General features: G+C 33.2%; 2 protein-coding genes across 2 annotated transcripts; one reads left to right on the forward strand and one right to left on the reverse strand.

Annotated features, from left to right (window-relative positions):
- The first annotated feature begins 962 nt into the window (after positions 1-962).
- Positions 963-13,694, forward strand: LOC110033183 (monodehydroascorbate reductase-like). Its single transcript, XM_020737088.1, has 10 exons — positions 963-1,104; positions 1,301-1,372; positions 2,577-2,628; positions 4,154-4,234; positions 4,612-4,730; positions 9,140-9,359; positions 10,092-10,210; positions 10,494-10,619; positions 11,241-11,381; positions 12,565-13,694. Exons 1-10 carry the CDS (start codon positions 1,054-1,056, stop codon positions 12,886-12,888), a joined length of 1,305 nt encoding a protein of 434 aa, XP_020592747.1. The 5' UTR covers positions 963-1,053; the 3' UTR covers positions 12,889-13,694.
- LOC110033184 (probable uridine nucleosidase 1) lies at positions 13,599-27,517 on the reverse strand. The gene is made up of 9 exons (XM_020737089.1): positions 27,290-27,517; positions 25,011-25,126; positions 24,806-24,865; positions 19,246-19,428; positions 18,841-18,945; positions 16,335-16,431; positions 15,429-15,536; positions 15,188-15,323; positions 13,599-13,878 (listed from the first exon to the last, which is right to left on the reverse strand). Exons 1-9 carry the CDS (start codon positions 27,405-27,407, stop codon positions 13,755-13,757), a joined length of 1,047 nt encoding a protein of 348 aa, XP_020592748.1. The 5' UTR covers positions 27,408-27,517; the 3' UTR covers positions 13,599-13,754.
- Positions 27,518-27,874: the final 357 nt, after the last annotated feature.

A 27,874-nucleotide genomic window follows, 5' to 3' on the forward strand; every position in this document is an offset into this window, starting at 1 on the left:
AAAAAGCACTTGGCCTGTTTGGGTAAACTGTATTTTGACAGCTTGTTCGTTTTCAAAACGCCGTAAACAACATTTTCACACCGCACCTATTTAGGTGTGGTGGCAGCTTTCTAGCAGCGGTCTGACTTTTTCAATAATAGCCACCGCACCTAGCTTATTAACAGATTATTTTTAATCAGCCTATCAGCAAATTATTCAATAAGCTGCAGCTGCCCCAAGCAGACACTTAGTTGTATGGTGCATGTTATGTTCATAATTAGAAACATATTGCATAGTCCTAGTTCATGATTATTTTACCTTGTAATGGTCATATTTAAATTTTTTTTTTTTTAAAGATTGGTCAGAGACTATAATACGAGCCCCCAACAAAACTCATGTATAATTATGGATTACGTATAATGTACATATATTTCTCAAACTCGAGTATAATTTTTCATGCCCATTTACATCATATAAAGAATTAATTATGCTTGTTCTATTTCAATCATGTAGACAAACTTGCCATAATTTCAATTTTACATATATTTCAATCATTCAATACAATAATAAGAAGCAAAGTTTTGGTGTTATTTTTACATGCAGATCACCAGAAACTTGCTATTTACAAATCAACCACACCTTTTCATCAAATTTTCAATTTCACTCGAGTAACAAATTTCATGATAAAAGCCTAACCAATATTTTTATAAAGTTCACGATAGTTTGATCGTTGAGCACGTAAACACATTGGTTTGGTAGTTCAAAAAATCACCTAGATGGTAAATTTGTAAATATCAATATTTCGGATGATCTATATGTAATTATCCTTAAAAAAAAACTTTGGTGGTATATGTAAATACAGAGGAATTGAGTGGTATAAAGGTAATTATATTTTTTTTTAGAAGTAGGCTCCCGCCTCCATTCCAACTTCATTCTTCTATAAATAGCGCTGAATCGCAACTCTTGCATTCGACTATAAGAATTTGAGGGAGAAAACAGAGAAGAAAGCTGGGTCAGCTTCTATCCTGCTCCCGATTTCAAACCGTGAAAGCCGACTCCATCGTCGGCCAATCCATGGCGAGGAATCACTTCAAGTACATCATCCTCGGCGGTGGCGTAGCAGCGGTGAGTTCGGAGTTTTTATTCCGTTCCGGTGATGGTAAAGCTATTCTGATCTTAACTTTTGTGTTCAGTTTGAAGCAATTTTCCTCTGTTGAGCTTGTCTTCTCCAATCTCGATCTAGGTTTCTATAAATTTGTTTGCATATAAAGTTAGAAGAGTCGCTATTTATTTGGTTTATTCATTTTTTTTTCTTGTATAGGGTTATGCGGCCAGGGAATTCGTAAAGCAGGGGCTTAAAGCAGGAGAACTGGCGATCATCTCGAAGGAGGCGGTAGGCATTGGTTATTTCCCTATTTATTTTTAGGGCTGGTTTTGTGCTGTGGTAACTACTGGATTATTTGATGATGCGTTGTTTTCTGATTCATCTAGAGTAGAATAGACATTATTAAGCATTTCTGGTTCATTTCAGCGATTGGTGTGGTAGTTGGAACAGAGTCTTGTCGATGTTTGGTTCGGATTGTGATTATTTCTTTTGATTTGAATTTTAATTGAGCTAGAAGTGCGAATAATCAGTAAGTATATTTACTTGTCATTAGATTTACTTCTTACTTGCTAAGGAACTGTTTGGCAACAAGTACGATTTTTCCCTGGTGATATTTTGTAAATCCTGTAAATTCAGATATAGTAAATCTTAGTATTATAACCGTAGAACTTTTTTGCATAACTATTAAATCTTGCTAAATTTGATATATTATATGATTTCTTTTCAGGATTTAAGATCTAGATTCCTTTTTACTGTGATTATTGTTTTAGGGTTTAAGATTTGTGAGAGGGAGAAATCCCTAAATCATTTAAATCTTATAAATGATGGTCTTCAACAGAACTTGGATTAACTAATAACCGAAATGAAAAAGTATTTTATCAAATAATGGGATTTAAAATACCTCTGATACTGCTTGGCTTGATTCAGAGTAGAACTTACTTAAATCCTTCTTAATATACTGTTAGACGAGATTTTAAATATTTTCAGTTCATCAATTCAGATTACAACTCTATTACGATGGAGGTCCTACAGGGTATTTTGCTTCTGTTTTATATTTTTGAAAGATCCACAGACATACCACTTAATTCTTATGTATCTAACACCTAAACTTCAATTTTTACTTATAAGCCACCTTACATGTGCATGAAAATGTGTATTTCATTTTTTAAAAGTTAAAACGGTGTTATTTTTTATGTGATGTGAAAATTTTTAGTTGCATAAATGTAAAAAATGCAGTTTATTATAAATGATGGTCTTCAACAGAACTTGGATTAACCAATAACCGAAATGAAAAAGTATTTTATCAAAATAATAGGATTTAAAATCCCTCTGATACTGCTGTAAATACATAGGAATTGGCTGGTATGTATGTAAATGTCTCTCTTAAAACATTTATTTATTTATTTATTTCTTTTGGCCTTGTATTTTGACGATGTCTTGCCCTCAAGTTACTAGGTTTTAGGTGTTAATGTATTCGGTATTATCTTTTCAGGTGGCTCCCTACGAACGTCCGGCACTAAGCAAGGCATATCTTTTTCCTCAAGGTACATCGCACAAATTCTGAAATAAAAATCCCAGATGATGGTGTCAGAGCATCTTGGCCTGTTCGTGAATCATACGAGTCCTAAGGATAGAATTTTAGGCCATTATTGTCTATTCATTTAGATTATACCCATAAATCATAATGATTTATCGTCCATGATTAGAACAAAATGCACATTCTAAGAAAACTTGTCTGGCGTTAATAATCTATTAAGCCAAAATGAAGTGAAATATAATTATTCGTGAAATTTACATACATGGCTCACAATTCTTATGTATTTACATCTCTTTACCTAAACTTCAATATTTACATATGCACACTTTGGTCCTTTAACCCTATGCATGAAAATGTGTATTTCGCTTTTAAGAAGTGGTAACATCACTATTTTTTATGTGATATCAAAGATTTAAGTGCTATGTGTGCAAATATAAAAAATTAGGTGTGAGGTATGTAAATACATAAGAATTTTATACTATTCATGTATATGCCTAAAGAGTGTTCAAAATCAATTAAAGTTAAATCATCCAACTACATACTAAAAACATGGTTGCCATCTGGTTGAAGGAGGGAGAAGATTTTACCTATATATCCTCGTGAAGTACTTGCTATAAATTAATGATATAAAAAATTATTAATGCAGCTAGGCTGCAAAATAAAATCCCTATGCTAGTTTAGTTCATCTTCTAGCGTCCCTTTTTTTCTGATTGCATGACAGCTTTCAGAATCATTAATAGGATCAATTATCTAGTATTTTATTAAGTATTTGTTTTATATACCTATTGTTCAACAATTTTCTACCAACACTACATGCCTATTGCCCCCTCTTTTTTGTAATTTGTGAGTGATACATGAACCCAATCCCCTGTAAGCAAGACAGAGTTAACAAAGTTTAAATAACAGCATATATCAGTCTTATACGCTCATAAAATTACTGATAATTATAAATCTTAAGGCCAGATTTTTTGCCTAAACATAGGTTTTTTATTATTATTATTTTAATAAAGTCCACTTCTTGAACTGTATTGGCATGAAAGAATCATCGCAATTCATTGAAGGTTTCTACATGCATTCAAAATGAATTGATTTATGTGTAATAATTTCATATTTCCTTATTTTACACATGAATTGGTTGCTTCAATTGTATATGCGGAATTCAAAGCTATTTAGCAACCAATAATGGCATCCTCTTTTTATGTCTACTCAAATAAAACACATTTTTTTTAGTTAGTAGACGAAGGAACGATGTAACCAAGTGGTTTTGTTTATCATTTTTTGCTTTTTTCTTTTAAACTTACACACATCTTATTCTTTTTCTTGTGTGTAACTTTCACTTATTTACACAGCTGGCACTCAAATATTTAATACCACATCACAAATAACATTATCATAACTTTTTTAAGTGGAATACAACTTCTCATGCATAGGTATAAAGCACCAAAGTGCTATTTATGTAAATATAAAAGCTTAGATGTAAATACATAAGAATTGTGTCCAATGTATGTAAATTTCACTTTTCTTTACCCTAGGTGCCGCAAGGCTTCCAGGCTTTCACGTGTGTGTTGGAAGTGGAGGAGAGAGGCTTCTTCCACAATGGTATATAGAAAAAGGTAAGTTTTAGTTGCATTCTCTTTTTCGACATGTTCATAATACGATTTACAATTCAATATATTTACCAAAGAACACCTTTTTTCATGCGGAAAGAAGCTTCAAGTTGAAAAAAGTAACCAGCATTTGTTCTTAGTTTATATTCCATGCCATTAACTAGTTTAAGCCACTAAAATTTTCCTCTGCGTTACATTATATAAAGGTTGTAGTGATGATTAAATGATTTTCCTGTTGTTTATTGTCATCTCAGTCAATGAATAGTATTTAATCTGGCTTAAATAAATTTTTTTTTTATTTTTTCCGTTTTTATCAAAGCTTTAAAAAATGAACTATTGTTAATATAACTTATTGATTACTTGTAAAATGTATTTCTGCGCAGGCATTGATCTTATACTAAGCACAGAGATTGTAAAGGCAGATCTTGCTTCTAAGATTCTTACTAGTGCCAGTGGAGTAGCCTTCACCTATGAAATTTTGATTATTGCTACAGGTTCTGCAGTAAGTGTTTTTTTTTTTTCTTAACCTTGAAGAACTACTATATATGTAAATTTCGATATAGTCAAATTTTTTTCCAATCCTTTGATGATACTAATGTTGTGAAAAACGACGGCAATAAAGTGAAAAATGGAACGAGAAAAATTGCATGCAGAAAAAACACTAGAGCGACACACAGATTTACGTAGTTCGACAAATTTTCCTACGTCTGCGGAGCTGCAGAGGATTTTACTACTTTGAGAAATTACACCGTCCTCTCTTCCTTAGAGGATTTTACTACTTCGAGAAATTACACCGTCGAGCGCCTTGATTACGAGAAAATCTTTATTTACTTCTCCCTTCCTCTCTCTCTCTCTCTTCCTCTCTTTCTCTTAGCTCTCAAGAGGACTTGGCTTGGTCTTGCTTGACTTTGCATTTCCTTTAAACCAAAAGTGACTATTTATTAGAAACCATGAGAGCGGTAGGTGAAAAGTAGGTAAGCGGTAGGTGGAATGTGGTAGGTGAGCGGTAGGTGGAATGTGGTAGGTGAGCAGTAGGTGGGTGTGGTGGGTGAGCAATTGTGGGTGTGGTAGGTGAGAGGTAGGTGAGATACTTAATTAAGAAGCTAATTAAATTCGGTGAACCGGGTCTCCACATTACCCAACAATTCTCGCACTTTGAGACTGGGACATTGAATGCATCACCTATTAGTTGCATCTTATACTAGCTGTACCGACCTTTTCCTCAAACATGATATCCTCCACCTCTGCAACTCGAAGCCCCTGTCTTCATGTCAGAAGACCAGCTGAAGTTGAGCACAACTTCAGCTTCTCACGAGTAACACCCTCAGATAACATATCACCGTCAACGTAGCCTCGTACCACCAAGCTCTTTCCTGGGTTACTCTTGTATCTGCTTACAACTCTCACTGCATGAGCAATATCCTGCCCCTGCTGAAAGCCCTTTTCAACAAGTTCAGCTTTGTACCTCTTACTGCCACCAAACACAGTTTTCACCCGATACACCCACTTGTTGTGCAATGTCTTCTTCCTTGGTGGAAGTTCTGTCAGCTCCCAAGTCTTATTTTCTGGAAGGGAATCTGTCTCCTCTTTCTTGGTCAGCTTCCACTTGTTCGAATTCTCATGTTGCAATATTTATTCATAACTCTGTAGTTCTCCACCATTTATCTGTACAAGGTCTGATTTTCCTGTCTTTGGCGCTCTACCACTTTTCAGGAAATTGACATTTTCTGCTTTCTCATAATGCACCTCAGACTCATGTGTCCACGCCTGAATAAACTTGTAGTAATATATAATGTGTCAGTTTTTTTACCCCAAGCCAGTACTAATGCTCCTTTGGTAACCTTTCAGGTGCTATTTGGAGAACACTACCGAATGACCACCCTCATTGAGCTGCCTAACAGAGATGAGGTTTTCTTCAACTCAGGAACGTGTCTGACCTTTTGCAAAGTTCATTTGCTCTTGTTAGGGAGTGCAATATCAACGTCTCTCATCCCCACCACGACTAGAGCTTTTCCATCAGCCAGATATATCTTCCCACAGTTACCTGTAACATAATTTTGCGTTAACTTCCGACGGGAAGATGTATGGAAGAAAGCCCCTGAATCTAGTTTCCAGTCATCAACAGAACTGTGAATTGTCAGTAAGAGCGCATCCTGTATTTCTTCAATTACAACATTAGTATCATCATTCTCGTTCTTCTTAGGATTCTTGCAGTTTCTTTTTTATGTGGTCAGCCTTGCCACAATTCCAGTAGGTTGTCTGCTGACCTGACCTTGATTTCGATCTTCCACGGTTTGGGTTTCTGTCTTGTGATCTTTCTTTGGATTCAACAATCAGTGCCGAACTCGAACCCGAGGTCTCGTCAGAATCTTTCCTGCGCACATGCTCAGTCAAAATCAAATCACGAATATTATCATATTTCAGCTTAAATTTGTCTGCAGAACTACTAACTGTCATCCTCATGACTTCCCAGCTATTTGGCAATGAAGCCAACAATATCAGCGCACATATCTCATCATCAAAATCAATTTCAACAGACGACAACTGATTTGTGATAGTATTGAAATCATTTAGGTGATGAGCAACAGACACACCTTCCGTCATCTTCAAGTTGAATAACTTTTTCATCAGATGCACCTTATTATTCGTTGGTGGCTTTTCATACATACCTGATAAAGTCGTCATGAGATCTGCAGTAGTCCTCTCCTTGATGACATTGCAACAACCAATCTCGACAGTGTTAATCTTATAACCCCCAGAACCTGTCGATCCAGCAAATTCCATTCTGCCTCGTCCATCTTTTCTGGTCGTTTTCCCAGTAACGGAAGATGAAGTTTCTTCCCATAGAGATAGTCCTCTATCTATATCCTCTAGTAAGGAAAATCTGTGTCATTGAACTTCTCGATCCCCGATGTCATCATTTCTTCTCCGCCCATCATTCTTCCTTAGCGAACCAAAGCTCTGATACCAGTTGTTGTGAAAAACGACGGCAATAAAACGAAAAATGGAACGAGAAAAATTGCACGCAGAAAAAACACCAGAGCGACACAGAGATTTATGTGGTTCGGCAAATTTACCTACGTCCACGGAGCTGCAGAGGATTTTACTACTTCGAGGAATTACACCGTCGAGCGTCTCGACTTTTATAAGAAAATATCTATTTTCTTCTTTTTCTTCCTATCTCTCTCTCTCTCTCTCTCTCTTCCTCTCTTTCTCTTAGCTCTCAAGAGAACTTTGCTTGACCTTGCTTGGCTTTGCATTTCCTTTAAACCAAAAGAGACTATTTATTTGAAACCATGAGAGCGGTAGGTGGGAGGTAGGTGAGCGGTAGGTTGGATGTGGTAGGTGAGCGGTAGGTGGGTGTGGTAGGTGAGCAATAGATGGGATACTTAATTAAGAAACTAATTAAATTCGGTGAATCGGGCCTCCACATTACCCAACAACTAATTTGATCAACTCTTCTAATAGATGCATTTTCTACTTTCATTGTGCATGTCCATACCATTCTTTAATTTATTCTTTCTAGTTTTGACATAATTTCTAGTTTTTTTTTTTTACATCCCAACTTTCAAATCCGTATAATATTTTTAGGCTGATTGCAATTTTATTAAATTTGCCTTTCCGTGTTAATGATATCATATTATCACGCAACATAACATATTTTCGAAACATTACTTAATATATTCCTTAGCATGATAGCTTCAAGCTACCTTAGCATATTTTTCTTAGATGTTGCCTCATCTTCTAATGAGATTGAATGATAATTATTAACATTATAGTCGCAACATTTATATACCATTTACTTAATCATTTTTCTATTAATTCTATGACCAGACCGCTATCTTTTAATCATTTTCTCTATTTTTGTTAATTTTTACTTGTTTTTTTTTCTAACTATCATATTATTTACAATATATCATCTATTAAAAAACATACATCAAAGCTCTTAGCTTTGGATATCTTTTGTAAGCATCTCCTTAGTTAATAAAAGAAAAAGAAAAACACTCCCATGTTGATTGCTGATATATACCTATGAAATCTAAAAACTGTAGAGTGACTAGAAAAAATACATTATTAATTATTAATGAGTTCTCTGTCATGCACCTTTTTAATAAAAAAAAAATTATTTTTATGCATATTTTCTTGCTTTTTAGCACTCCAAATCAGTTCATGTGCTATTTGATTATATGGCATTAAGATCAACAAAATCAATTCTTTCTTTAGTTTTTTATTATTTTTTATTAATTATCTTAATACAAAAAATTACTTTCATGATAGATTTTTTTAACATAAAAAGAATTGGTTCATATAATATTTTCTTATTCAGTTAGCTGTTATATTTTTTGTGCAAATCAAATCAATTCAGTTAGATGTTATATTTTTTCCTTGTATTTTTTGTGTTAATATTTTCTTGCGCATTTACATACAACATACTACCCAATTTCTATGTATTTACATATCTAACACCTAAACTCTACTTTTTACATTTATAACACTTTAATCTTTTATATCACATCAAAACTACCACTATTTTAACTTTTAAGATGTAAAATAAGTCTTTTCATGCTTAGGTAAGGTGGCATATAAACGAAGGGGCATTTACATACATGCCACCCTGTATATTTACAAGTCTAGCATCTAACTTTAATTTTTACATTTATACCACCCAAATCTTTCATATCACATAAAAAAGAGACCATTTCAATCTCTAGAGAAGGCATAGGTAAGATGGCATGTTTATAAAAATTGAAGTTTAGCTGTTAGATATGCAAATACATAAGAATTGAGTGTTATGTATGTAAATCTTCCATAAATTAAAGTTTAGGTATTATATATGTAAATACACAGTAACTAATGGTATATATGTAAATCTTCCTATTTTCTTAATCTTGCATTATTGTGATTGTGCAGGCTATAAAATTATCTGATTTTGGTGTCCAAGGTGCAAATGCTAATAATATTTTCTACTTGAGAGAGATTGAAGATGCTGATAAACTTGTAGAAGCAATCCAATCTAAAAGGAATGGAAAGGCTGTGATTGTTGGTGGTGGATATATTGGCCTCGAAGTTAGTGCAGCAATGAGAATCAACAACTTCACTGTCACAATGGTTTACCCTGATCCTTGGTGCAGTTGAGTATCATTTTTCTGCTCAAATCTCATTAAGGTTATTTAGTAGGATCATTTACATACATACCACCCAAATAAAATGTATTTACATACATATATATATCTAACACAGAAAATTTAATTTTTACATTTATACCATCCATATCTTTTATATCACGTCAAAAATACTAACATTTTAACTGTTAAAAAGTGTTATGTAAGAATTGAAGCTTAAGTGGTGTATATGTAAATACATAAAAATTGAGTGGTATGCATGCATATGATCTGGGTTACTCTATTTTTTGCTTCAGCTCCTGTTACTTGTGCATCAGTTGAACTTAAACCATTTTGCTGTATGTCAACCTTCACAATGAGAAAGACTTCTGATTATATATATATTTTTTAATGACGTTTCAAAATAATTCTTATGTGTTTAAACATCTAACAGTCAAACTTTACTTTTTACATTTATACCATCCGAATCTTTCATATCACAATAAAAATTATCAATATTTTAACTTTTAAAAGGTGAAATGCACCTTTTCATGCATAGATATGACGACATATAAGTAAAAATTAAAATTTAGCTGTTAGATATGTAAATAGGTATTAAGCCGTATCGTATGTATGTAAATCTTGCTTAGAAAATTTTATTGTTTTTATCTAGCCTTAATTTTTTAAAAATTTATAAAGAATGGGGCGTCATGTTATATTTTTATGATGGGAATTAGAGTCGCATTTCATTGCCTTTTCAGTGCCTCGTCTTTTTACTGCTGAAATTGCTGCATTCTATGAGGCCTATTATGTTAGCAAAGGAGTAAAGATCATCAAAGGTACAGTAGCCGTTGGTTTCGACATCAATTCTGATGAGGACGTAAGTTATTATTATTTTTATTTTTACCCAATTCTTATGTATTTACATTTCTAACACCTAAACTTTACTTTTTATATTTATACCACCTCCTAAATCTTTCATATCGCATCTGAAGCATCACTATTTTTGACTTTTTAAGAGTGGAATACAACTTTTCATGCATTGGTAAGTTGGCATTTATGTAAAAATTAGAGTTTAGTTGTTAGATATGTAAATACATAAGAATTGAGTGGCATGCATGTAAATCTTCTATCTGTTTTATTGAAAATATTACCAAAATCAGGTGAAATCAGTCAAGCTGAAAGATGGAAGAGTGCTTGACGCTGATATTGTTGTTGTGGGCGTTGGCGGAAGACCTCTTACAACGCTTTTTAAAGGTCAGGTAGAAGAGGAGAAAGGAGGAATAAAGGTCATCTCAGCTCCTTCTATAACTTCTATTGCTGCTGCTACTTCAGCATTGACTCTCTCTGTGCCTTTTTTTTTTTTTTTTTTTTTTTTTTTTTTGAGGTGAGAATTTACATGTTTAACATTTTAACTTCACTATCTGCATCTTCTAGCACTCTATCCCCCATATTCTTTTCTGACATTAATGTAGGGAAGGTTAACATCGTAGCTTATACTGCGATATAAAATTATAATGGTTTGATTTTGTGTGTTCTGTATGTAAATGTTCCTTTTTTCATCTTCATAATCTATCTATCTATTTATTTAAAAATTATTATTATTATTATTATTTTGGGATAATTACATACAGACCACCCGAAACATTGACATTTACAAATTAACCACCCAGGTGATTTATTTTTAACTACCAAACCATTGTATTTACGCGTCCCAAGATCAAACTACTGAGAATTTGATAAAATGAAAAGTGTGCCATGAATTTTGATATTTGAATGAGAATTTGAAAAATGTATGAAAGAGATTGGTTGGTTTGTAAATAACAAGTTTCGGGTGGTCTACACGTAATTGCTCCTTTTTTTTTTTTTGTGGATGCTAAAATTTAATTAGTATTTATGGCTCTCTGTAGACTGATGGTTATTTCAAAACAAGTGTTCCCAATGTGTATGCTGTTGGAGATGTGGCCACATTCCCATTGAAGCTGTACAGAGAAATGAGGAGGGTGGAGCATGTTGACCATGCAAGAAAATCTGCAGAGCAAGCTGTGAAGGTATTACATACCATTCTTATAAATTTTTTTCAGGCTATATGATCATCTAAATTTGGTCAGAATAAGTTTACTGGTCATTGATTTTACTTAGAATTGGATGCGACATTTACTAATCAAATAACTATTTAATTGCTTTCACCTTGAATAAAAATCAGTGGCTAGAAATTCCATCTTGATCCAATAAGAATTGCTTTGATACAAGATTAATAATCAAACAGGTCTTGTATTGCACCCATCTTAAAGTAAAATCAATGACTTTAAAATGCATCTTGAATCAAATTTAGAAGGTGCATTTACTTTTTAAAAGTTAAAAGTGATGATATTTTTTGATGTGATATGAAAGATTCGGGTATTATAAATATAAAAAGTAAATTTTTAGGTGCTAGATATGTAAAAACATAGAAGAAAAGTATCAAAATGGTCCTTTGACTATTCATAAAGGAGGTCATTTTAGTTTCGGCTTTAAAAAAGTGTCAAATTAGTGAAAAATTATTCCATACGAATGCATGCGATGTCTGATCTCCACCGTTGATCACAGTGAAGATGTATATCTCCACCGTTGATCACATTGAAGATGTATTTTGGTTGGCCGCATTTAAATTTTCTTTTTTTTTTAAGAAAAACGATGTTATCAACGGTGGAGATCGGATACTGCATGCATTTTTGTATGCGGGGTGTCCGTATGGAATAATTTTTCAAAATTAGTTCCCAACGAGTGAAAAGAAGGTTGGAATAGTCCGCCCTTAAAAAAAAATCAGAAATTCATGTTTTCACGGACGTGTATTTTGGAATTTTTATATTTTGTTAATTTAACTACTTACATACAATCATCTATGCACGCCGTATAATGGTACATTTACATACATACCACTCAATCCTTATGTATTTACGTATGTATGGAACTTCCCCTTTGTTTTAAGACCAATCAGTCAACTATTATATTCCATTCATCCCTTTTTTTTAGGCCGATTTACATACAAACCACACAATTCTTATATATTTACATATATGACATGTAAACCTAACTTTTTTACATTTATAACACCTAAATCTTAGAGATGCATATTTTGATGCCTAGGCAAGGTGACATACATGTAATAATTGATGTTTATACATAGAAATTGAGTGGTATATATGTAAAAATCACCAATATCATATAATGCACGTATCTCTCACAATTCAGGCAATCAAATCCACAGAAGCAAGCAAAACATTGGAGGAATATGACTACCTACCATACTTCTACTCTCGTTCATTCGATCTATCATGGCAATTCTACGGCGATAACACCGGCGAAACTGTTCTATTCGGCAACAGTAATCCAACTTCTCCAAACCCAAAATTTGGTTCTTATTGGATCAAAGATGGTAAGGTGGTTGGAGCCTTCCTGGAATCTGGCACTCCTGAAGAGAACAATGCAATGTCTAGGGTTGCTAGTGTTCAGCCATCAGTGCTGGATCTGGAGCGGCTTCAGACACAAGGTTTGCATTTTGCCTTTCATATTTGAATTAATCTTTATCTTTATTTCAATCCACTCTCTTATATTAACTTATATTCATCTGAATTGCTTTCAATCATGTATTTATTTTTGGGGGATTTACATAGAAATGTAAAAAAGTAAAATTTAGGTGTTAGATATGTAAATACATAACAATTGTATGGTATGTATGCAAATACTGCTTTATTTCTTCACTTATCACGAACTATCACCAGAACAAGCAGCATTAAAGAACAATACTCAGTGCCACAAAGGGTCTATTTAGGTCAGTTTGTGCATTTTAAGATAAACAGCCTATCCTTAAACGTGACCTACCCGGCAGACAACGTTTTCAAAAACACGCAAACCAAACGATTAGATAGTATTTTCAAAAATGTCGCCGCACTTATAAGCTACCCCAAACGGGCCGAGGAATTTACATAAACATTTGCATATATAACCCTTAAAACTGACTCAATTTGAAATCGAACAAAGATATATCATTATTATAGCCATATAAAAGATATGATATTCACAACTGATTCTCTATTCACCTAAATAAAACATTACAATTTAATGAATTTTAAAAGCCTATATGATGAACGATACAAAGAAGATTTACATATATGCCGTCTTACATATGCATGAAAGGTGTATTTAAAAGATTAGGATGGTATGAATGTAAAAATAAATAAATAAATAAAATTTAAAAGTTAGACATGTAAACACATGGCGATTGGGTTGTACATATGTGAATGCCCCTAGAAGGAATAGCGGTAAGATTTATCAAATATATGCAACTTATTTATAAAATACATAATCTTTTTATTAAAAAACAAGTAGCAATCATTACAACAACAACATATATTAGCACATCTCCCATGGCAAATGAACGGCTAGATTTCTTCAATCATGGGCTTCATGAGTTGGTTTTTTATGAAGGTGAGGATATTAGGGACATCAGCAGTCCATGCAACTGATATGGGTGAATGATCTGACCAAGGATTGGGCCCATTCCAACTGTTCCACAAAAATCACAGCCAATAAACAAATTAAATAATAATAATAAAAGAAATAAAAAGGATGAAAAATAGTAGGCCGTTTGAATTTTTTTATTATTTATTTTTTTTTTATTATATGATTTTTTTTTTCTTTTATTTTTAGTTTTTCAAAATAATTTATTTATTTTTAAAATGTTTTCAGCATTTTTGAAAATAACATATTTTAAACATGACAAATATGTTTCATTTGAAATTAAAATATAAAAAAATAAATTACAGGAAGATTTACATACATGCGTCAACTTCATTTTTGTATTTTAAACGTGGACTATATATATATATATATCTAACGCGTATTTTCTGTCTGGAAACCTGACGTACATCTACGTGCGGTGCAGGTTATTCCTGAGTTATTTTCAGGTTATTTCTGTGTTATTTTCAATAATCCCAAAATAACCCAAAAATAAAAACCGCAGGTTATTTTTGGATTATTTCGGAATTATTGAAAATAACTCAAAAATAACCTAAAAATAACTCAGGTATACCCCACGTCACACGTAAAGCTACGTCAGGAGTCCTCACAGAAAAAAATTTTATATATCTAACGCCTAAATTTCAATTTTTACAAACATGACACCTCACATATGCATGAAAATGTGCATTTTTTTTTTCCAAAAATTAAAACGATGATATTTTTTAAAAGAGGGGTTAAAACTTAGATGTTATATATGTATGAATGCATAGGAATTGGGAGTTATGTAAAAACCCCTAAAATTAAAAGAAAAAAATTACATACATGCCACAGAATTCTTATGTATTTATATCTAACATTTAAAATTTTATATTTACATTTATAGCACTTCGGTCATAAACTTATACATAAAAAACATACTTCATTTTTAATTTTGTAAAAACATTTTTGATCTGACAAAAGATTGAGTGCTATGCATGTAAATATAAAAATATACATATCAAATATATAAACACACAAAAATTGTGAGGTATGTAAGTAAATGCCTCAAATAAAAAATGAATCTAGCTAGAGCCATGCCAAACTCAAGCCCAACTCGTCTGGCAAACGGTGAGTTCGAGCTTGAATGGCGAACTCGAGCTACGTTCACGAGCTAGAATTAAAAACTTAATTTTTTCGGTAGCTCGCCGAAGAATGTATTGGCGGCCGGAGGAGGCAGCAGGAGCTCGCCGAAATGACAAGCCGGCTTGATAGCCAATGAGCGGAGTCGAGACGAGCTCGAGCTCGAACCGGCTCGGCTCATTCGCCCCCTATTCCAGAGAGTGCCCTTAAGCCAATAAAGTTAAAAGTCACATACTTTTTTAATCCCTGGTCCATTAGTGTATGTCCCACACAGATGCCCTGAGTCTCAACCCTCACCACACCCTTCCTGAACGTGAACAGATCAGGACGAACAAGTGCAACAAAACTAACAGGATCATGTAGAAAAATGCCTGAAAAATAAAAAAAAAAACAAAAATTTGTCATAAATAAAGCCATCCAAAATCCACCTCAACAAGCAAAAATGTAACTAAAAAAAAAATTGAAGTCATTTTTACCATGGAGGCCATCAGATTTTACATGCCAGTCCCTGTAGAACTTGCACATTTCACAGATTAATTTTGCATGCTTTCCCTTCGAATATCTCAACTCAGAAAGGTCAGCATCTGATCAAAGAAAAAAAGGCATATTAATAGTAAAAATGGGTAATTTGTATATATACAACTCTTGAAATGACTCGAAAAAAAAATTATATAACTTTTTATATAACAATATATTACATATATTATTTATATAATAATATATTATATATATTTAGGCCTAAGTTTAAATCATAACACCTTATGTAGCAATGTGGTTAGTGTATATTTGATCCAGGTTCGAATCCCACACTTTACCTCTATTTTTCTCAATTTTAGTCTAACGAGCCAATTTCGAGCCGAACACGAACACACTGTTCACGAGCTGATTTCGAACACGAGCCGATTTCGAACACGAGCTATTTACAGCCCTATGTACAACACAATTCTTATGTGTTTACATATCTAAACCCAAAAGTTTCATATTTACACTCACAAAACCTTGGTGTCATAAACCTATGCCTCAAAATGGTATTTTTTATATAAATATGAAGGTTTAGGTGTTAAATATGTAAATACATAAGAATTGTGTGGAATGTCTGTAAATGCCCATTACATGCAGATCAGTCCACCCGAAACTTGTTATTTACAAATCGATCACGCCCTTTCATCTATATTTCAAATCCTCGCTCAAATATTAAAATTCATGATAAATTCCCAGCTCTTATTTTCATTTTTTATCAAATTATCAATAATTTGAACTTTGGTAGCTCAAAAGAATCACCTGGGTGGTTAATTTGTAGATATCATTGTTTCGGGTGGTCGGTATGTAATTATCCCAAAATACAAAATGGAAGGAATGAGGGGAAAACCAAAAATGTGGACCTGTGAAGGCGACTTGAGTGGTGATGTTGATGCCCACAACAGTTATTTCAGCTCCACTGGTGAAGAGAATGTCAGCTGCTTCTGGATCACCATAGATCTGTAAGATTAGCATTTGATGAAACAAATTAGTAGGTCATATTATTTTTAGATGTTTGTTATAATTAAAATATGAAAAGTTTAGGTGTTAGATATGTAAATACATAAAGAATTTTGTGGTGTGTCCGTAAATTTCCCAACATAAAAGCAATAAGTAGAATAAATAATAGCCAGGACAAATTATCCATATATGTCTCTCCAAATCTAACTTGAAATGGGAGTCCAATGTTCAAAATTGTTAGGGAAAAAGCGTGTGCCCGAGAACGATGCCGCCGAACATGTGAATGGCGAGGTTTTTCTGAACATAATAGGGGAATTTACATATTTACCGCACAATTCTTATGCATTTGCATATCTAACACCTATTTCATATTTACATGTAATAAACATCGCATAAAAAATATCACATGTAAAGACTTAAGGCACCAAATTATTATAAATGTAAATATGATAGGTTTAAGTGTCAATACGCGTAAATACATAAGAATTGTGGGGTATGTATGTAAATTTCCCAACATAAAAGCACCAAGTAGAATAAATAATACCCAAGAAATAGACATGGAATTATCCAAATATTTGGGAATAGTTGGGCTACCTCCTTTTAGGCATCAAATTTATCCAGCAGAGATGCAAGGCTAACATTCGAAATGGTTGGGGAAAAGTGCTTGCCCGAAAACAATGCCGATCACGAGAATACGACAACAGCAGCAACAACAAGCCTTTATCCCACTAAGTGGGGTTGGCTACATGAATCCATTTTCTCTATTGGTCCTATTGAGTGTCATATTTTCATTAAACTCTAATAAATTAAGATCATTTTTTGTACAACATGTCGATCAAGTGAATGCAAAAAAAAAAAAAAACAAAAAAGTAGGAAGAGTACCAAGAAAAGAACATGATAAAATTGCTTCGGTCAGATCCATCTAAGCCAATGATTGAACAAGGAGATAAAGCCTACTTGTCTAAAAAAAAAAATATTACATAAACATTTAACTTCAAATATTTTTCTTATTTTTATCTCACTAATGCTCTTCAATCTCCCTCCCTCCCATATTCTCTTTCCAAATCTTAGCATAGTTATGTTCATTGAAGATAAAGTCTACCGCTTCATATGTCAAACCGCCACATCAATCAACACTCCCTTAAGCTTGTCATTGATTTCCTCCTAAGAAAGCCTCTAATTTCAACTCTCACATCCAACCTTTTAGTAGCCATTGTCGACCACCCGACAAAAAAAAATACACTGTGTATAGCACCAACTAAAATAACCACTAACCTCTAATCACTATATTGGTCATTTCGTCAACCTCCACCCCTGCATTTGGCTGAATATAGAAAAAGAATGAGTGATCCCATTCAACAAATTACGACCATGTACTTATATAATGCATAAAGTGGTTTGTATGAAAGATCAAGTGTGAATAGAATCTTGAATTTGACTTCGAAATTGAAACCGAATTCGGTCCAAATCTTATCAAAGATTCTATGAATTTGCCCGATGCATTATAGAATAATCATTTGTTTATAGGGTGGAATGAGCAAGTACCTATGATGCACTGACACTTCATTATAAAAACGCATTCAGTGACCAACACGTGCCGGATATGGACAAATGTGCAACACAGGTCACAGGTCCAATAGACACGCCTGTCACATATCCAAATTAGAAAATAAAAATAAAATAAATTTCAGACATTTATGTCGAATACATGCATCATGAATGATTAAGTTTAAATATAATAGATACTAACAAAATGTATTATAGAATATTAAATTTTGATAAGTTATATTGCCTCAAACGTGTTTATTTTGTAGAGTTTATTTATTTATAATTTTTTTTATTATACTTAATAATTTTTCACAATTTTTTTTCTTAGCTCAATGTCAAGATACGATATTTTTTTTTTTTTAAATTCATTCTTAAATAATATTTTTTTTTCCATTTTTATAATGATAGAACTCTTTTGACTAATTTCATCCTTACATAATTTATGTGATTACTATAAATTATTCTAAAATTTATAAAATATATAATTACATTAATTATAATATCATGTCAAAAGCATGTCCATACCGATGCCTCCAAGATCAATAAATTATAGAAATTCATAACTTCGCTAAGAGCCAAATAATCACAAATAATACCCAAAGGGAAGAAGTACTAATTAACCTAAAACGCTTTTTTTTTTCCAATTATTTTGAACTTTTGGCTAGTCCTATTTATCTCATTATATGCACTATTCATATGCATTAATGAAGATACTAAGCATTTATTGTAAGCACTTCTTCAACAAATAAGTGAAAATTTTAAGAAGAAAAGCCACAAATGTAGCTCTAGCCAAATAAAATTCCATAACATAGTGATTTGAAAGACAAATTGGTTCAAGATAAGGGAAGAATTCGACTTTACATTTGCTTCCGCAGCAGGATTAACATTGCCGGCAGATAAAAATGCCCCGCCAAGCACAACGATCCTCTTAATCTTGCTAGGAAATGAAGAATCACTTTTTATAGCCTGCAAATAAAATTACAAAAAAAAATTAAAAAAAAAGGATTAAAGCACCATATGCTTGTAAATAAAATAAAAATAAGAATAATTTGAGGAAAAAAAAAAGTTTAACATTAATTGCAGAAAGAAATTTGGGGCATTTACATACATACCATCCCATTCCTATGTATTTAGATATCTAACACCTAAACTTTACCTTTTTTTTACATTTCTACTAACCAAGATGTTATGTATGTAAATAAATGGGAATTCAGGGGTATGCATGTAAATCTTATTTAAAAAAAAATAAAAATTGTAGCTGCTTACCAATGCTAGGTTTGTTAAAGGTCCCAATGCAAGTATAGATACTTCACCAGGATACTGATTGGCCTTGTCGATAAGGAACTCAGAAGCAGTTCTCTCGGTCTTCTTACCTGATGGGGGTGGCAGCCCTATTTCTCCCAAGCCATCAGACCCATGAACAAAATCAGCAATGCGTGGCTCTCCGCCCTTTGCAAAGAAAGCACTTTTTGTTTAGAAGAATTTGCATATATATAGAATAATAAAGATTATTTAAAAATTCAACATTAAATCATGGAAACCTTTAATGACACAAGATTATGATGAAATCCCTAGTAATATATGATTGCACGTTTCCATACGGTGTCGAGTTCAAGTTGGTCCCGAGTTTTCTATAACATTTACTATCTTCGTTCTAGCACGAACGGATCTTCCAGTTCAATGTTTTCTAGATTTGAAATTTCTTTGGCAATAGTCCTTGATCTATCTTTGTGTAATACACCGATTCAATGAAAATGCTATTAATGCTCTTACGGTTTGTTTGAGATCACTTTTTTTTTGCATTTATTTTTAAAAAAAAATTGTTTAGTATGATAAGAGTTTAATTTTTATTTTCAAAATTAAATTAACTTGCTTTTAAAAATAATTAAAAAAATCTAAAATTTTTTTTTTGAATATTTTTAAAAACAACTATGTTATAACATGCCAAACATGTTTTATTTCAAGTTAAAATATAAACAAACCACAACAAAATAAAAAATTAAAAGTGATCCCAAATGGCCACTTAATAATTCATATACTTGCTATGTCCCAAAATTTATAATCAAATTTATCTCCACAAATATATTTAACACTTTTTTGATTTGAGATCAAAATCATCTCTGGCAATCTAGTCAACATAACATTCAAATGTTACAAGCATACCTCATTGCATGTCCTGGAACCTGAAAGCCAAAATTTGAGTGCAAATAATGTATGTGTGTTGACCAAATATGTTTCTATGTTCATTGCATCCACTTTGAAGACTTAAAGGATACATATATGCTTTCATTAACATGTTTCTATGGCCTTCCATATGCATGCTTTCACTAACTTAACCTAACCTAGCAAGTCTTAGGTCACCCCTAACCTAGTAAGCTCTAGATAAACCCACCGTCTTCCAAGTCTAACAAGTCATTAAACTCACCCATTTCAACGCAGAAATCAAATTGTTCTCGTGAACATAATTTTTCTTGTACATTGGTCTCAGATAAACCCTAGGGTATGCAAAGATGATCCTACTAAATCTAAAGTAGAGCTTAACGCATATCAAATCTGATTGAACCATTAATCAGCTTAGTCAAATTAACTTTAGAGCTCAATGAGCTAAACCTTGATGGACTATCTTATCTAGTTTAGCAAGACCATCACCCCTGCCCAAACAAATTGGTCAGGCCTTGTGGTTGGACCATGAAGGAGCAAAACATTGACGGTCTCGAATGTCAAAAGCCCTCTCTGCTCACTCACCCCCTCATAGGAACGCCCAATGTGCAGGGTGTGCGCTCGCCCGTCCTCTCCTGCTCACAAGACCCACATTTCCCTTAAGTTTGCACTTGGCTCGTGCTCTTGTCGCTTAGACAACAGTGGCTGATTGACGATCCTCACTCGTTTGCATTCATGGCCCATGGCAGTGACTTTCCCTCGTGTGCTTCTATTTGCTTGTCAGTAAGCCACAACCATTTACTTGTAGTTCTTCGTGGAAGACCCTTCTTGGCCGCTTTCTTTGAAGCCTTATGGTGTCAACATTCATCTCTTGTTTGAGTCCTCCCCATGCTCCGACCCCTTCTCCCACTTCATGAATGATGTCTCAGCCAATTTAATTTTTTAATTGTTCCCTATCTCCTATTGCTCATATTTTCCCGTTCGCAATCTCTCGTTGGCATATTTGCTCCATCTTTGCTAATTCAATATTGTTAGAGTTTAAGCTCTACATCACCATTCCCTTCGCAAACTCCACATCCCACCTCAATTGTAGTCCCTCATGGCTTGGCCCCAGTTATTTCACTAAGTCACCATTATTTCAATTATAATTTCTCATGTTACAAGCATTCCATAGTTTTTGGAGACTGAAGGCTGCAACATCTCAGCAACAACTTTATCTACTCAATTTCCTTTCTTCTTTAAGCAAGGATCAAACCCTCCTCAACACAAGCAATTCTCAACTTTTCGAGGTGAACATAAACTTATTCTCATTGAAGCTATGTGTTTGATCTTGTTATTCCAATATCCTTTTCTATTGGAGACAAATACTCTTTCGAGCATCCCAACCTGAGATTATGCATACATTTATGTCAAATTTGCATTTGCTTGGTGATTACTGCATTGGCTTTTTCATTCTCAACATTATTAACACATAATCTATTGAAGGAGATAACTCTGGTCTATTTCAAAAAAATCTATATTATATTCTTTTGGGTTATCTTTGGCGAATTGTTGCAAGTAGATGTTGCTAACGCTTGTCTTTTTAGACATTCTTTGACAAAGTTTTTGGTAGAAGCAAACGTTAATATGCCTCTGTGTTAAGGAGATTTCATTGGAGTTTTTTGGTGGTTATTGACAAAAGTTTGAATTAAAAAGCATTCCGGCTTGCTGCCCTTGCAAAATTATTTGGCACCCCCACTTCGAATATTTCAAGGCTTTCACGAAATTGAAAATATTATTTGATATTGATCCATGCATAAAAAAAAAGGAAATCATACAAATAATACAAAATCAATATTCACACGTATCAATACAGTTCCACTTACTTCAGTTCAAGAGTGTACACAAAATTAAAACAAACACAAGATTGTATTATGATATGAAAGGCTTCAGAGCCACCTCTTACTTTATTAAATCCAGAGATGCCTAATATAATCTTATCTGCATCCAAGGACATTGATTCAAATCCTCCATATTAGTTAGCCCCTCATCTTCTTCCTATTTTTAGGAATGTTGAAGCCCCAAATTCAAAGCAATTTTATGATTCAAATGGTAGTTTGCAAAATGCAAATGCCCGAGTTAATACAAGTCTATGGTGTGCACTTCAAATGAGGACTTTCCAAGTATCTCAGTGCCTTTTAGATGGATATCTATCTCTCATATCATCATGTTATATTTAATTATGTTTTTATGTTATATACTTCCATCAATCAATTCCTTCTAAGCAGTTCATATTATAATCATCTCATTATTTGGTATAAAATTATGTTTAAGAAAACCTAGCTTACTCGAGTCAAATGGCCGCTATTGGCCCATAACTTAGCTTAAGACTCGTCACCCTTCAGTGTCGGATGACACTACTTAATCTAGCCATATACCTAATCAGCTAGACAAGTCTAATTTGGCCTAGGTTGGCCCAATTAGGCCCTTTCCCAACATTAGCAAGACTAAGCAAAAACTGCGACACAAGTTCCATAAGAAGTTTGGAAAGACTATAACTATGACAACAAATATGTCATTGCTAATTCAGATTGTTTAACATTTTCAAAATTTGAAAACTATATATATGTCCAAAGTCCCCAATGCCTCAACCATTGAATCTCTTAAGCATGCTATTGTCTGCACAAGATTAGATATTAGACAAGAAAATAAGATACTAAATGCATGTCCAATTCTTGAAAAGAACACTGGGAAGTTGTAAAACAAACATCGCACTATTTAAAAAGTATAATAAATCATTCCCCTGACTTTAAAAGAACTGGCATAAAATTGTATGGCTGCATTGATATCAATCTAAGAGAAGACCTGAAGGGAAAACAACATCAACGGTACCTACACGTCAGGTGCAGCGCTATCAATCAGGTGCATAATTTTAAGAAATAGCTGCATTATCAATTATGGAAGTTGAATATATAGCTATAAATAAAGCCCTACAAGAGAATAGTTTCAATTAAAATCTTCCTTAAAGAACTAAGAAGACATTAACTCCTTTGTGATAACCAAAGTATCATGAACTTACAAAAAATATTTTTTAAATCCAGGACAAAACCATATATCTACGAATTGTTGAATGAAATGATCCTCCAATTGAGTGAAGATAAATATCCTACAGAATGAAAACTCTATTTCGATGGCATCAATACAACATGTCAAACTCTTACACAACAGTATGAATTGGGATCGGCTTCATATTCATCACACCACAGGGAGATATAGTTTGACATTCTTATGGCTAATCAAAATATCGCATAAATAATGAAGCTGAATGCAAGGCTTTTTAATAGCAGATCTTAAGCTCTTAATTAGTATGAAAATTTCAAAACTCCGCATATATGGAGATACTCAAATTATAATCAAACAACTAGTGGGTGATTTTAAAATTAGAAAACTAGAATTAGCCATATATCATAAATATGCTCTACAACTTCTACAACAAATCCGAAATGTAACCCTCACAAGTGTTGCACATAACAAGAATGATAAAATTGATCCACTAGAAAGGTTAGCCAAGGAGAAGGCCAATCCTCGATTTACACTTTTCCTATAATTTCACAACAAATTTTATTGACAAATCCAGTCATCCCAAATTGATCTTGAGGGCTTGTGCTAGGAGTTTGAACCAGCGAACACAAGAAAGCATACCACATGTTTGTGCCCAAATGATGCCTCTTTGACATTTAAATTTGCAAATCTCCATATGAATATATAAAGGAAATGGAGTAAGCTTATGAGTGCTATATATCAAATGAAAGAAAAATATTTGTCGAATATCCTTTAAAGAAGATGGTTGAAACAATATAGTCCTATATATTGAATTCTCTTTTATAATAATCACCCGCTAAGTAATCGATTTTGTATTATATACTGAGCTTACCGCTCACATCAAAATTATATAATTATTTTTCAGGCATGACTTCAGAGAATAATTTGAGTGAAGCTGAGAATATAGAAACTGAATAACAACCTGAAGAAAGTGTTAGTTATAATTGAATGAATAATGGAATCATGTAAATGAATGCATAAACTGCTAAAACGGTGAGATTATGTTAAGTCGGGCCGTGAATAACACCTGCATCATAAAAGGTTCATCAGCCCCATGTGGGAATGGAACCAAATAGAATATATTTTTGATATATGGGAGTGTCTTACTTGGTCAAAGCTATAAAACCGAACCGAACCAAATATGTTTAGTTAATTCGGTTTAGTTTCAAAAAATGAATTCTGCTTTTTTTTTTGTTCTCAATATTCAGTTTTCAGTTATTGATTAGATTTTAATTTTTATTTAACCAAACAATCCAAAAAAACAAAATCAAATGCAGTATTCATGAAATTAAATTGATAATATACAAGTAAGATGTGTAAATCTTGATGTTTGCCATTACCAAACTCCAACTGACGAATACACTTTGGTTTGTTCATAATCAAACCATTTAAACCTAATTAAATTTTGATTCAGCTGGTTCGAATTTATCAAAACTTTAATTGGTTCGGTATTTGGATTTCGGTTGCAATCAATAAAATCTAATACTTAAACTGAAAAATGATATTTCTAGAAGTAATTTTTCAGTGTTGAAAAGATAGAACATGGTTTTACTTGAGGTAAATATTGTTGTAATGATGACCATACCTTTAGAGGTTCGTGAGCACCTTCAGCAACTGGAACATCAGAACGACCTGCAACCTCACACTACCTTGTACAAAATATGAAGAACAATGAAAGATAAATGTCTATCAAGAAAATTTATAAAAACACAAAAAAAATTCAAAACTATTGAATGTTGACTTCAACATGCATAAATAAGCTTCCTAATGTGGACTAATATATTACATACCAGAAGTAAAGCATTCCTAGTAGCATCCACTGTACTAACATTGCCAAATATAGTTGTAAGACCAATAACATCAATCTCCGGGGTCTGAAATGCCATTAAGATGGTCATACTGTCATCTGTAAATGAGTGATACAAAGAAATAATATTCTTACAATGTCAAAGATAATTGACTCATTTAGTATTTTGAAAAGAAACTAGACATGAAATAACATATCAAACATATTTTATTTCAAGTAAGAAAAAACAAAATAAAAAAATAAAAGATAAAAACAAAAAGTGATCCCAAACAACCCCTAAGCTTTCTTAGAAACGGGTAGTTATTGACCATCGATTTATGCATTCAACAGCAAATATCTATCAATTACAATTCTTGTTCCTATTGTTACTCAATTCATTACTTAATAGCAACTCTACTCGACTCCGTCTATTAATTTTGTAGACAAATCATTTCCCTTTAGTCTTCCACTAATATTTTTTATACTTGCTGATTTCCTATCTCACAATAATCTACTATGCATGGTTAGATGAAAACAATAGTAAATAGTAAAATATTTTTTTTTTTTTTTTTTTTTTTTTTTGTGCACCCACAATCATTTTGGTCAAGTTGATGAGGTCCTCAAGAGATCCCAATACTACCCAAAACAGAATGGCATAAAATGCCCATGATCTAGAACTTACTCGGATCTCAAAATTAATCCACTGAACTCGTCAAAGAGTCACAAATTGATCATTTGAAAAGGCTAATTGCCTAAACAAATCAGCCAACTGCCTTGAGTAGCTGAATGAACTTGCCAAGGAGTACATCACATCACAATGGTCTTCGTAACTCCCTATGTAATAAGCACCAAATATCTACTAGTGATAGAAAGATATGTTGTTCACTCAGCTCACATACAAGGGCTATAAGGCAAGTTCAAATTTGAGATCAGTCTTAGTGTATGCGATATCCTTATTTATTATTAATATGAGGGAAGATCGACGGATATGAACTCTCCTCAATATAATATCAGAAGAGATCTAAAGAAATATTATTCTTAATATACGGTAAAGAGAATGAATCCTCAATATAATGTGAAAAAATGTCAATAAATGTGGGCTCAATCTAGATTTGAAGAGAATCAATAAATTATAACTCTTCTCAATATAGTGTGTGCATAGATAGATTCATAGTTCATCCAATATTGTGTGAGAGAAATCAAAAGATGACAACTTTCCCAATATTATGTGGAGATAGTGAAAGATAATTTCTCTCAAATATAAGGTAATAAAATCACGGCATGTAGACTCTCATTACATAGTTTGACGAAAAATCTTTAAAAAAAATTATCTTCACTATAGTATAAGGAGAAGCAAGAGATAATTTCCCTTAATATAGTGTGAGAAAAATCAATAGATCTGGACTCTCCTCAATGTGATGTGAGAAAGAGTCCCAAAATAAATGATTCTTCTCAATATAGAGTGAGAAGAATCTAAAAATGATTCCCCTTAATATATATCAATAATGAATCAGAAGTTAATGTGCTCTCTACAGGAACTAAAAAAAAGAAACAAAATATTCCCCAGAAAGCATCAAGTGTTGGTGTGTCAATTATAAGTCAAATATCCAGGTGTTCTATAGTACCAATACTCCTAGTCACACATACCAAATTTGGTTCTTCAAAACCATCACTCCCTTATCCTTCTCAGCTACAAAAAAAATAACAAAATAAAATCGAAGAACAAACATATGCTCATATACATTTAAGTCAGGTTAATCAAGTTATCATGAGACCCTAAACAAGATTAATTTTGCTCACAAAATTGCCTATTCGCTAAATTTGCTCGCCAAAAAAACTCAACTACTCACCCAAAGTATTCATCATCTAACCACAGGTACTCCACATAACGAACTCACCAATGGTAGTTAAATTTAATTTGAAACTCATTCTAAGTTCTTTCTAAGTTCCTATCAAGCACATAGCTGTAGGCATAAAACAACCATAAAATAATTCTACCTTTCGTCCAAGTAATGCATTATCATGTAAATCAACATGTAGCCAACTATATCTCTAACCTTTGCCCTAACTCTAAATGAGGCCATTGATCAAAATCTAGCATGCAATAAACCCTACACCTTCAGCCCCCTCAGTCTTGAAAACTAAACAGACCATTTTTGTTCTTCAGCCCTCAATCTCTCTTCGTAGCAAACAACTCCAACATATAAACGGTAACAATCAATCTAATTCAAATTTTTCTTCAGTGCATGAGAAAAATGGCGCGTGTAGGAGAAGAGAGATTACCGATGCCGGGATCCGTGTCGATGATGACCTTCTCACCTCCGAGAAGAGACGTGTGGCTACCGTTGTTTACTAGAGATCCAGCACCTAAGCCCGACGTCATGGACTCCATAGCCTTCATCTCTCTCTCTATCTCCCCCCTCCGTTCCCCTTTTCTTCAACAATATTAGGGTTAGGGTTTTCCGAAGAGGAGAGGAGGAAGAGGAAAGAGATGGGTGGTGGGAAAGGAAAGGTGACTGGAGGAGGTTTAACTTTTCCTCCCGCTCTTTCTTATAATCTAGGGGCATTTACAGACAGACCACCCGAAAATTGCTATTTACAAATCAGCCCCTCAATTTCATCAAAATTCATGGTAACACTTAGAGGTGTAAATGAACCGAACATGAAGTAACAGAGCTTGTGTTCGTGTTCGGTTCGTTTGAAATTTAGTTTGTTTGAAATAAGCTCGTGTTCGAAATTATTCGTGAAGTCACTGTTCGTGTTCGTTTTTTAACGAACGAGTCGAACCCGAGCTATTTGCGTACGACGAGTCAGTTTGACATCCCTAATATATATATATATAAATAATATATTATATCAATTATATAA

The sequence above is a fragment of the Phalaenopsis equestris genome, unplaced genomic scaffold (genome assembly GCF_001263595.1).
Source record: "Phalaenopsis equestris unplaced genomic scaffold, ASM126359v1 Scaffold001111, whole genome shotgun sequence".
Classification (NCBI taxonomy): domain Eukaryota; kingdom Viridiplantae; phylum Streptophyta; class Magnoliopsida; order Asparagales; family Orchidaceae; genus Phalaenopsis; species Phalaenopsis equestris.

Coding starts and splice junctions, on each gene's coding strand:
- LOC110033183 (XM_020737088.1), top strand. CDS start 1,054: ATGGCGAGGAATCACTTCAAGTACATCATCCTCGGCGGTGGCGTAGCA. Junction 4,731..9,139: donor TTATTGCTACAGGTTCTGCA/GTAAGTGTTTTT, acceptor GTGATTGTGCAG/GCTATAAAATTATCTGATTT. Junction 11,382..12,564: donor CTGCAGAGCAAGCTGTGAAG/GTATTACATACC, acceptor CTCACAATTCAG/GCAATCAAATCCACAGAAGC.
- LOC110033184 (XM_020737089.1), bottom strand. CDS start 27,407: ATGAAGGCTATGGAGTCCATGACGTCGGGCTTAGGTGCTGGATCTCTA. Junction 24,866..25,010: donor CTAGGAATGCTTTACTTCTG/GTATGTAATATA, acceptor TGTACAAGGTAG/TGTGAGGTTGCAGGTCGTTC. Junction 16,432..18,840: donor ATCCTGCTGCGGAAGCAAAT/GTAAAGTCGAAT, acceptor CTAATCTTACAG/ATCTATGGTGATCCAGAAGC.